Source organism: Schistocerca gregaria, chromosome X (genome assembly GCF_023897955.1).
Source record: "Schistocerca gregaria isolate iqSchGreg1 chromosome X, iqSchGreg1.2, whole genome shotgun sequence".
Classification (NCBI taxonomy): Eukaryota; Metazoa; Arthropoda; class Insecta; order Orthoptera; family Acrididae; genus Schistocerca; species Schistocerca gregaria.
Window position 1 is genome coordinate 482,750,092 of NC_064931.1, and position 12,700 is coordinate 482,762,791.

The 12,700-nt window shown below is 39.9% G+C and overlaps 1 protein-coding gene across 4 annotated transcripts in view; it reads right to left on the minus strand.

The window, feature by feature from the left end:
• The window catches only part of LOC126298945 (uncharacterized), an 828,858-nt gene that overhangs the window by 515,912 nt on the left and 300,246 nt on the right, over window positions 1–12,700 (minus strand). For all 4 annotated transcript variants that reach the window (XM_049990548.1, XM_049990546.1, XM_049990547.1 and 1 more), the window contains exon 2: window positions 7,300–7,355. Coding sequence is in view for 2 of the 4 variants with exons in the window: in XM_049990546.1 (XP_049846503.1) it covers window positions 7,300–7,355 (56 nt within the window). In the remaining 2 variants the exon portion in view is untranslated. The remainder of the gene's footprint in view (window positions 1–7,299; window positions 7,356–12,700) is intronic.

Here is a 12,700-nt window from a genome sequence, read left to right on the forward strand (position 1 = left end):
TTGCGAGCGCGCGCACACACATACGCGCACACACATACGCGCACGCACACGCACACGCACACACAGTAAGTATCAATCCTCTCCCATCATTTTAAAAATAAAAGTATTCCGAGAAAAATCTGTCTGCACTCAAGGATAATGGTCTAAGAAAGCTTGGGAACGACTGTTGTATGTGAATAGCCGTGTCCAGCGTACCCTGTAAGGTGCCCAGCTACTTGATCAGATCTGACACTACTTGGTTTCTTCTGATGACGTGTGAAAAATCACGTGCACGAGTCACGTCGCAATGTAAAAGGCGGCCCTGATAAGGATTCACGCACTCCGTGACATTGTTCGTACAGCGTTGTTCGAATGAACACGACAGAACTTGCGGGCATGTTATGCTTCCATAGATAACCGGTAAAAATCAAATTTTCCCATGTTCACTCGATCCATATTAGCGTTCTGCGTCTCAATATGTTTTCGCGTTTCCTTCAACCCTGATACTTCCAATCACCATTGAGGGAACACCCTGCGTCAGACAAAAGCTGATAATGGTCGGTTTATTGCACACACTGTGTTCACTGATGAACCGATGTTCATCGTGACGGAATCAAAATGTGTAACCTTTACTTAAGAATAGATGGAAATCTTCAAGTTGCCGTGGACTTTAAGTGTCATTTTACAGCTGGCGTCCAACGTCAAGATACTTTACGTAATTGTATCACAGTTTCTCTGGTTCCTGTGAAATCTGCTACCAGTGTGTGGTGACAGTTAACCGATACCGCATTTCAAACCGTATAGGTGATGTAACACCTCAGTGGAAAATACCTGGATGATGGATCAGATCGACCACCACACGTTACGCAATATTATCACTAAGTGCTTTCAAACGAGAATGAGTTAGACGCGTAAACCCGTAACTCTTAAAAATGCTGTTTACTACAGATGCTGACGTGTAAGAAAAAGGGCAGTAATTACTCGTCCCCGAACATACTGAGTTTACTGCACCCAATTCAAGACTGTATGTACGACAGTTATGCCAGAAGAATAGGTGAATAAAACAGAAAGGATAGGTAGATAGCTTTTCGACAAAAAAAAAAAGAGTACTGAGTGACAAGGAACACATCATAGCCTGACGGTTACTTGCGGTCGACGTTGTTTAATCTCAATCAACTGTGCTGAAAAGGACACATGCACGCATGCATGCATGTATGTATGCACGCACGCTCGCGCGCACACACACACACACACACACACACACACACACACACACACACACACACACACACACACATTGCAAGGTGGTCAAAGTCCAAAACAGGTTTCCAATTTTTTTACATTTGGTGAATTTTCACAGGAAAAATGGGAACCGAGTAACTAAAACGGAAGAAATATGTTTTGAAGGGTTTAAAGTATGGCACTACATCATATATAACATATAACAAAAGCAGCAGAATCGAGAGGGATTGATTGATTGATTGATTGATTGATTCAGCAGCCATTTGATGTAATACATTTGATACATGTTGTATCTTTACATATAGGCATTGTCATGTTTTACATTGAAGTTGAGAATACATTACAATTTCACATATACATCATCAAATTGATACTATTATAAAAAGTGATAACGATACATGTTAAAATCCCATAGGTTAATAATCATAATAGTCTACAATTATACAAGTTTATAATCATACATTATTTATTCATACTTTTGCTGTAGTCGAAATATCCCTTTATTGAATGGAAAGGGTTTACTTATACAGCTTCAAATTAACAATATTATAAAAAGTTAATAATAACACATGTTAAAATCACCTAAGTTAGTAATCATGATAGTCTACAATTATACAGGTTTATTATCATACCTTATTTATTCATACTTTTGCTGTAATCAAAGTATTCCTGTATAGTATAGAATGGGTTTTCTGTCAGTATTGGTTTAATACCTTTTTTAAATTCATTTATGCTCTCTGCTTTTATGATGACATTTGGTAGACAGTTATAGAGGCGCATTCCTATGTATGTTGTCCCTTTCTCATATCGGCTGGTCCGATGCTGAATTGCCCTTAGTTTCCAGCAATTCCGGGTTTCATATTGGTGTACCTGTTCGTTCGTTTGGTAGAGATTAATGTGTTTTTTAGTGAGTATTAGAATTCTGTAGATGTAGACATTTGCTACCGTTAGGATATTTAGTTCTTTAAATTTTGGTTTGCAAGTGGCTCGCCACTTTTGTCTTGTCATTATGCGGATTGCCTTTTTTTGTATAATAAGGATCTTTTTCATATTTGATGCACTCCCCCAAAGCTCAATTCCATAGGACATAATGGAATAGAATTGTGCAAAGTAATATTTTATCAGAGTTTCCATATTAACAATTTCACTTAGCTTCCTAATTGCAAAACAAACTGAGTTAAGCTTATGACATACAGCATTGATGTGCTCTGACCAAGACAGTTTGTCATCTATGTAGAGACCTAAAAATTTCGCACTTGTTACTTGTTCAAGACTGTTGTCATTGATTTTTAATCCTATCAAATTTTGTTTGGGTCTGTTATTTTTGAAACAGATAAAATTAGTTTTCTTGTAATTTGGTACTAATCTGTTGTTGCAGAACCAAGTATCAAGATAACAAAGAATCCCTTCAGTGTTTAGAGCACATTCTTCTAAGTTTGCACCCTTTATCACAATATTGGTATCATCAGCATAGAGGATGGCCTTATTTTGGATGCCACTGGGGAGATCATTTACATAAATCAAGACATGTATTACTTTACCGTATTGTCAGTGGTAAGGACACCAGTGACATTATGAAGTCCGAATAGCAAATACATGTGGGGAAACGCGGCTATTTTTCATCGCCGAAAAAGTTTGAAGCTGTGCACACAAGAATAGCGAAGTCAGGGTGAATTATCTTACCTATTTTAAGTGTCCACTGCTTGAAGCATTATTAGAATTACTATTTTCTTAGCATAGGTATATTCAAATACATGTCTGATTATCTTAATAAGAGTATCTTGCGAAAAAAATTCTTAAAATATTTTTGTTGTTTGTGGTTTCACAACAAAATTACTGGTGAATCCGGTATTGTTCACATTTTTTGTACTCTGCAGAACACTAAATGTGTGTGAATTCCTAAGGGACCAAACTACTGAGGTCATAGGTCCCTAGACTTACACAATACTTAAACTAACTTATTATTAGAACAACACACACACGCTCGCCCGCCCGAGGGAGGGCTCGAACCTCCGGCGGGAGGGGCCGCGCAATCCGTGACATGGCGCCTCAAATTGCGCCGCCACTATGCGCTGCCTAAAACAGTTATTATTCTTGTATAGCCTAAAACAACATGTTTGACATTTCCATTTCGAATGATGTGGGTGTCATACTGTGCTACATAATGAACACCTTAATGTTCCATTTGCAGGCATTTACATTGATTCATTTACAAGTTTGGCTTTAGGCATGTAACGTTTGTAGCAGCTGAAGTGCACTGTTTTTGCTGTCGTCCGTTGTTGGCGAACACGTTGATGCCCTGCAATAGCAGCAACTATCTTACACACTCATTGTATCTTCTGCATTAATTTCGCTGACGATTATTTTGTCGTTGACTTGAGCTTCATCAAGAAAATGCTACATTATACAGTACCACACTGTCACTTCCATTGTCACTGCCTGAGGTCACGTACTTCTGATTACTTGTTAATTCATCTAGTAGTTAATGTAACATGACACCGGTCAGGTCTTCAACACGCTGGGACGAGGAGATGACTAATTACTTGCCAGTGTTTACAGACTGACACTACACACGTTTATTTTACTGACAAATACTTGCGGCATAAGAAGTGTGACTTTCAACACATCAACGAATCAGTAAAAATGGAATTTCACTGGACTGTATAATCACAAACAAGGAACAGCTTATAGGCAGCGGAGGACAAAAGCATGAGCTACAGGTGGCAATAGATGTCAGTAGTTACAAGCAAACTTCTTGGTTCCGCTATCAAACCACTGGTAAACTAGGTTACGCACAAACACCACTGGCAAGCCAGGGTTAATTTTTTTACATGAGCATAGCTATAAATAAATCGAACAAACCGAGGTGTGCTATAAAGATAATGTGCCTCCCCACAGCGAAGTCTGTATTGAAATTTTGAAAAAACGGCATGTGCTTCAGGGATTTGGCTGGTAATTATTTTACCAGGCGCTGTCAAGGCTGCAGCTTTGGCATTTGAAATTTTTAGTTACGTGATAAAATGTATTTGTGGGCATGTGCGTTGGACGTGGAAGTTTACAGCCGCGAACTACTGTAGATCCGTGTGCTATGCTAACACTCCAGCGCGAAGGCTATTTACCTTCTTATACTCTAAGACTAAATGGTCGTAGTTACTTTACTTTTGATATTACTTTTTAAAGTAATAATCCAGTTTTCACTAAATTTCACCCACAGATAAAGGACAGTATAGTACACGGTTATTTACAGGCAAAGTCTGTGTGCGAAAGGGGCCTTATTTCAACACAGTTTAAGTGTTACAACCTAATAATAATAATAATAATAATAATAATAAAAGAAGAAAATTTAAGACAAGGTCGGATTAGCAATACAACAGATGTTTCAATCTACATTGACAGTAGCCTTTAGAAATCGCTGAGAGAGGAATTTACCACCACCAACACCACATAGAATCTTCATCATCTATATCCCCTCCGTTTTTATTGTTTTTAGCGGCTTTTTCAGAAACAACATGTAACTAAAGGTTTTACGTCTGTAATTACTAATTCCCAAACCACGGGAGCGTGCTTCACATTCGACAACCGGTCCAGACGAGGCATCTAAATGCTGCACCAGTTCAGACTTACACTGATGAGCCGAAACATTATGACCACTGCCAACCGGGAGATTGAATGACGCTTGCAGGCGTTGAGGATACATTTCACATTAAGGAAAGCGTACAACTGAAAAAGAGGTGACAAGGTGTTCGACGTTCACGCCTCATCAGGGGTCTTGGACGTCGGAGGATTTTCCGCTCTGTAAAACATGGTAAGCGGCAACCAGTGGCAGATATGACAGTAGAGTACAACGCTGGTGCAAACACAAGTACGCTGGAGCACACCACTCAATACACCTTGCTGAACATGGGGCTCTTTAGTAGATGACCCCTACTTGTTACCCTGTAGATCCAACGACATCGTTAATCACGCCTGCAATGTGCAAGGGAAAATCGAGATTCGACTATGGATCGATGGAAACGTGCCGCGTAGTCCGATGATTCACGTTTCTTGTTACACCAGGTCAATGTTTTTTCACAGATATGCCGTCATCGAGGCGAAGGGATGCTCGAAACACGCACCATGCCATGGAGGCAGGCTGCTGGGGCAGTATTATGCTATGTGGGACATCCACCCGGGCTTCCATGGGACCTGTGTCAGTAATCTACGGCACCAAGGCAGCTGCAAACGATGTATTATTATGGGTCACCTGCGTCCCTTCATCTTGATGTCTTCCCCGGCAGCGAATCCATCATCCATCAGGACAACAGCCCATTTTATAGGGTCAGAATCGTGCTAGAGTCTCATGCATATCCATCTGTTTAGAGATAGTTGCGGGACGCGTCTGTTCGATAAAGGATATCAAATTGAACACCTTTAAGCCTTCTAGTTTCCAACTTTATTTTATTTGGCAATCAGTTTCAGCGTTTTACTACGCCATCTTCACGCCTCTGACTGACGTGTAGGTAGATTCTACCTCGGTTGTGATAAAAACAGGGGCCAGCAATACTGGTATTAGTAGGGTTTTGCTATAGCGATAACTTCAACCATCATCTGCCGTCCTACTAATACCAGTATTGCTGGCCCCTGTTTTGATCAAAACCGAGGTAGAATCTTCGTATACATCGGTCAGGGGCCTGAAGATGGCGTAGTAAAACGCTGAAACTGGTTTCCAAGTAAAATAAGGTTGGAAACTAGACGGCTGAAAGGTGTTTAATTTGACATCGTGCTAGAGTAGTTTGAGGTGTATGATAGTGAGCTGACAGTGATGTCTTGACCACCAAATACGCCTGGTCTCAACCCGATTTAACGTATTTGGGATGCTATCTGGCACCAGCTCCCCACCCATTAACCACCGGCCCACAATTTATGACAATTGTGCGATCTTTACATTAACATTTGGTGCCAGATACCTCAGGAAATCAACCGCGGACCTGTTAGATTCATGCCAGGTAGGATCGCTGCTGTATTGCGTTCGGAATGTGGACCAATGCGGTATTAGCTATCGTCATATTTTGGCTCATCAATGTACACTGTTTAGAGTTATCCCAAAATAGGCTTAACAGGCTTAATTGGTCTTGCACTTTAATGTTCCATTTCTCAAATTTCTTTCCAAACATACGCTGGCATCTGGATTTCTTGCAGTATAATTAACAGATTTTTTCCTACCTGTTATTCACGAAGAACGGCCATTGCTAAATATCCGACCATAGTAGTTTGTACTTCAGATAATCACGACTTATTTTCATATAATATCTGAGGACTGCACCAATAAAACCTAACGGTTCTTGACAAAGAAGAACGAGCGCTAATGTTCGGTCTTAGAAGTACAAGCACTTAAGTATGGGAAAAAAAGTTGCAGTTATTTCAAGGGAGCTCCAATTAGCGCTACCATCCGGTGGGAAGGGAAAAATTACGTTCCACGCCGTATGCTACAGTCAGTAGAGCAAGGGCGGTGTAACGGGGTTCTCATAGCAAATGCGTTTATTGTTAGGCGGTTACAGTTTCAACAGCTACCACCGGCCGTAACACAAGTGTCACCGTTCCAAAACATATCGTGCAGTAAGAGGCAGGTAACTAGACAGGGCCGAAATTGCACTGTGTCCAACGCAAAAAAGCATTAACAATGTACCGCCGAATATTCAAACGATGGCTGCATCCTTAGTTAGTCTCTTCATGACAGCCGCGCAGTGAATGCGACTATCAAATTATACTCAACACAATAGAAAGCATGAAGTGTACCCGAACGAGCTATACTCAGAAACAAAAAGTATAAGGATCTGGACATTACCGTATGCAATACAAAAGCGAGGGTTTCGGGATTAATTATAAAACGCTTTACTCCAAGAGAGATTAACTGTGGCATGATATGTTGTCGCTTCACAACGCTAAGCTCATCAAATCTCCGCGTGCTCGCCTCAAGCACTACGTTTAACGCCAAAGCTGTCCAGCGGAAGCGAAATCAATAAAAAGTGTCCAATTATACTGTGTTCTAATTATGGAGCTAATTTTTTGAGACATTAGCTGCATATCCTATATACTCACTTTGTTTTGCTGGGTCTGGCGTTTTGGTCCGAGTCTTCCGAGTTCTCTTCAGACTCCTGAAACAGACGGGAACACGTTACTATGCAGGTACTACAACCCAACCTAAAATGGCATTTACGAATGTGTATGTCTCGAAATACTCAGAGAACAAGGAGACCCTAAACTAGGTACGTTATGGAAGTGCTTCCAGTTAATCATAACAACTGCGTCTGACTGCTGCCACATCTATAATATACAGGGCGTTTGATTTGACATGGAACAACTAAATATCTAAAAAATACTTATGGTACACGAAAAACTAAAGAGGGGTTACACGAATTTTCTTTCCATTCGTGATAAATGACGCTGTAATCAACAAAACACAGTTTCTACATTTTTTGCAATTAAGAACTTACTCATTTGATTCTACTTAACATTTTCGATAAAAATGTTAACATGTTATTCTAAACTGTCGTATCATCGTTAAAATTTTAATTTAGTATTGTAAATCAGATTGTACAGTAAAGTTTATACGTTCAGGCAGTTAAAAGTCTGACAAATAAGCTACATTTAACGTAACGTAGTTTCCTGTTCCCTTCATGGCTGATTTCGGAGAGCCCCACACCATCGGAGTGACTGATTTCGGTGTGTTCTTCCGTCAAACGACCGTAACTCTCGCGCCGATTACAGCTCCTTCTACCACGAATGGAAAGAAAATGGTTTCAGATAAATCCAGGGAGTTTTTTTTGCGTAGAATCCGAATTTGCAATAAAAATGGGGTTCCGATTTGACAAACAGTTGGCCCCCGATAGATTGTGATGGAGTTAGGTGGTGGCCAGTTTTAGCACAGACAGATGCCACCTTTGGAAATACCAACTTTTCATCTGGGACATTAGTTTCATACTATGCGTATTTTTCAAGCTATTTAGTAGTCCAAGTTAAAATAAACATCCTATATACATCACTAACGAGAACAGAAGTTTTTGAAATTTCGTGCTACAGAAGAATCCTGAAGACTAGATGGGAACGCCAGATAGCTAATGGAGAGGTACTGAATGAAATCTGAGCGTAAAAAAGGATAGTTAATTTGATGATAGAGAGTTGTGTGTGTGATATATATATAATGGGGGGGAGAGGGGTGAAACAGTAGTCGGGGACTAAGGCTTCCCTATGGTGTACAGGTTCAAATGGACAGATATGAGAAGACTTATACAAGCTAAACCTGTCCTGTAACTGAAAACATAGATATACTAGCATAACTGAATCTTCATTTTGTGTGTATTATTCTTCATGTGAAAATCTATCTACCAAAGAGGCAAACAAAACGGTATTTAGTTGAATCCTCTACCAGAACGAAATGTAATGCTCGTTTAATCAGTGCCGTTTCTTCTTGAGTTAATTTCTCGACATTTGAAAGACGAACGAATGTCAGTGGCTATGCTAAATGCTGCCTAACTCAATCCTTGCATTCTAAGAAATTTTGAAAGCCATGTCATCGGTTATAATGCAAGACGTACGCTTTGATTTCTCTAACATTTTTCTCAACGGAGAATAAATTTACGGTCTATGCTTCTTCAAAGCAGGAACTGCGACGACTTGAGACATAATAACAGGGCGGACAGCCGCCAGAGGAACCAAATCGCATAAGATAACCTGCTCTGTGAGGGAAAGGAGATCTTCCTGAATCAATTCGACGCGAAACTGTGCCCGTCTCTTAGAGAGAAGGAAGAAAGCGCGGCACGACTTCCTCCTTAATGGATACGGCAATCTGTAGTTCCTTCCAATACAGTCAATCTGGGTAACTTTGTACCATTTTAACTTTTTTTAAAAATACTGGACACACAAAAATTACACATCGCAACAGACGTTGAAATGTTTTACGTCTTTAGTTACTGAGTGTTTGGAAAAGTAAAAATGTACACTAACTATGCCCTATTAGAATAAAATTTCAGCTTTAATACTAGTACAAAGTTACATTGTCATTCAGATAATTTTTAACTAGTCTTAGAAAATAAAGTGTTTTCTGTATCTAATGCGTCGGGTAAATTTTGATCAGGTCTAAAGGAAATCAGATATTAATAAAAAGTGAAAACAAACAAAATCGGTTAAAACTGAAGGTTTACTGTGAAATATCACGATATTTGTGTCGACCTGGCCTTGTTCAACATAAATCACTGCAGCCAGAAGCTCTCTTCACAGCCAACGCAATTAAAGGATAATCACAAGCTTAACATCTTGCAGAAAGTAGGAAAAACAACTGAAATACTAACTAGAAATCACAGAGCTAATAAAACTGTTACTCTTACTACAAAATAATGTAAGTAGGTGGAGCAGCAGTCATTTGAAGCAAAGGCGATAAGTGGTATAAAGATATCCTGACTGGTAAAAAGTTACCCTGACTGAATGTACATGCAAGCTTCGTGAGATTTGAACATTTTCGCCAACTATTCACCAGCCCACATATTTTAATAATCGCGGCTCTTGTCCGTAAGCTTTGTGACTTGCTGATAACAGCAGTAATTCAAATAGTATTTTTTTTTAAGCAGAAACGTTAACACAGAAAAAGTTGACGTGAAGAAAGTAGCTAGTTGTTCAAGCTACAACCAAATCTCCAGTTACTTTTATGCAAAATAGTACCGAAATTGCAACGATATTTCGGAATAATTAATTCTAAACTTCTAGTCCTATCAGCAAGGAAGAAAAAAACATTTTCATTTGAGGAAATACGCACCCATTCTAAAATCTTGTTTCTGCTCAGTTTTGCACAACATGAAAGCTACATCATCATTGTTTCTTAAGTCGTCAAAGTTTCAATGAGAACGGCTAATAAAACACGTGTCTAAACTCTGTAACAAAGTGGGTTCCAAATATTACAAAACTGGAATTCAAAGTAGCGTTCCCAGCGATTATTTGAGAGCTGAATCATTTACTCCATAATGAACAGAACGGTTGTTGGTTTGTTGATTTTGTTGGCCGCTAAATAACTTCATTCTTTAACTTCGTGTGACATATTACTTACAAGCTTTTTTTCTTTTGAGAGAGACGAAATTGATGCATACGGTACAGGAGTACTCCGGATTTTTACGTAATATATTAATGTGTAAATGTTATGTTTCTGTTGCAGTATGTTAACAGTTGTTCTTTCCTTGTGTGTTTTTGGAATACAGCGCAGGTGATCAGGGCAGAGCTGTCCTGCAACTGTCAATTTCTGGTGCTTAGTGCGCGTCAACCTCTCAGGCCATACATAAAGCACTTCTCAGATTGTAGCTGGAAACGACACAGTTACAGCCGTTGACAAAATTCTGAAATGGTATGATCATTCGGTTCTGCAGTACCTTTCTTACTTTTATATACAAAAAAATGTGTTATCGGCCACTTCGGAGCATTTTCAACCGTGGCCAGGAAACTCAAGTTTCGGCCGTGAAGCTGACTGACTTTTCACTGCTAACGCTTACTGTTCTAATATTGAGGCTAACATAGAAATCTGTGCTAATTACAGTTCCCACATTAACAGTCAAAGTTGCCGTTTCACAACCCTTATCAGCCCTGATTATGAGAATTTAAGTCTCAGCAAAGATTATGCATATTATCTGCAGTTTTCTCGCTCTCACTAACAGGCGGAATGAAACGTCCGTGAGACTAAATGGGCACCTGCGAGAAGAACTTTCGTATTTAAATTGGCAGAAATGTCAAACTAAAAACATTACACGACAGAGACCGTCGACCTTAATGGCGTTTAACAATACACCTAGACAGTTGGAATTAGTTTCTAAGCTCTCCCTGTAAGTCACCGGATTTCATGGCTAACACAACTACGACGAAGAAACAAAAAAGACTGCTTGAGGAACCCAAGTTAGTCCTATCCCACAATATGTCACAGTTCCTTGCTAAATTCGCTAGAGAGTCACCCGTAACGAGACACTGTTCCAGCAGGACAACCACGACCACGATTAATTCACCTGTTGCCTGTCATAATCTGCATTGTGCCTTGCAGAATTATATGGTTCGAATCAACTGCATTTAATGTGAAAAGTACACATTACAACCTTTATATAATCCAATGGAACACAGTCGGTCATGGCATGTTCAATTTTATAAAGCCAATTATCAATTTTGTTTGTTTCACAAACTATCGTCAATGGATATTCCCGCACAAGGAAACGGTTTTGGTGAAATGTTGCAACAGCACACTGAGGTAACCGGCTCCGTACAGTGCTGTCGGCAGGAACTGCGTGCGACCGTAAAACCGGGATAGCGCGTAACGACGGCGAGAACGTGAATACGTTTTATGAGCAGTGCATGGGCAACACAAAAGACAGCCACAGGCGCCTGGTCTCCCACAACAAAGGCAAACTGCGCTCACCCTTATCTCAAGTAGCGCCCAAGCGTCAGGGGCAGCATTCGAGGTTAACCACCAACAAATAAAACGCCGAGAGCCGACATACTTGTATTGCATCAGCATTTTTCCAAAAACCCAAACTTCAACAAGAGGTTAAAGGCTTCAAATCCTCTAATTCACACGTTACCAAAACGTAAGCAGTGGCAAGCACATTAACACACTATCTCTCCTATTAGTGAATGACGCCCAGTCAACACAAAAAAACCTTTCATAACAACACGTAAACCTAGCGAAAAGGTCGACTTTCACTAAAACGCAATTTAATATCATTAAGGGAGTTTGGTAAACGTTGGTAGCACATCCAACGAACCTTTCTTTCACAAGTAAAACTTTTTTTTAAAATCAGAAAAAATTTCCCCTGTTCTAAGCCTCCCATCCTTTTTTTTTCCCAACTGGAATGTTTGAGCACACGCCTCTGTCTTTATCCTGCGAGGCCCAGGTGGAAGATGCGTTTTACGTTGCACACACGTAAACCTTATCACATGGTGAGATAACATCACAGTTTATTAATGAAAGGAATAAACTATTTTTGAACATTTTCGTTTGCTTCACAGTGAAGTTAAAATTGTATTTGAAGCACAGACAATACGTTGGCCAAGCTTCACAAAGACGTCAGGTGTAGTTCAGCTATTTATGTTCAGTCACTGTACGTATTAAATTTTAGTTTTGGTGAATGAAACCCCGAGTGAAAGAAGAGGGCAAATTTATTTTCAGTTATCATAATCAGATACATTGTCTGAGTGAAACAAAAAACATTCCTCTGCCAGTAAGTGCGATCATGGCAAGCAGCAATGTTTATTTTGATGATTTTCATCTGCCTAACATTATAAAAATGGAACTATCTAGCCAATCTTCCACTGGCGAGCCAAAGAAACCGGTACACCTGCCTAACATCGCGTAAGTCCTCCGCGAGCACGCAGAATTGCCACAACACGACGTGACATGGACTCGACTATGTCTGAAATAGAGCTGGAGGGAATTGGCACCATGAATCCTGCAGGGCTGTCCATAAATCCGTAATAG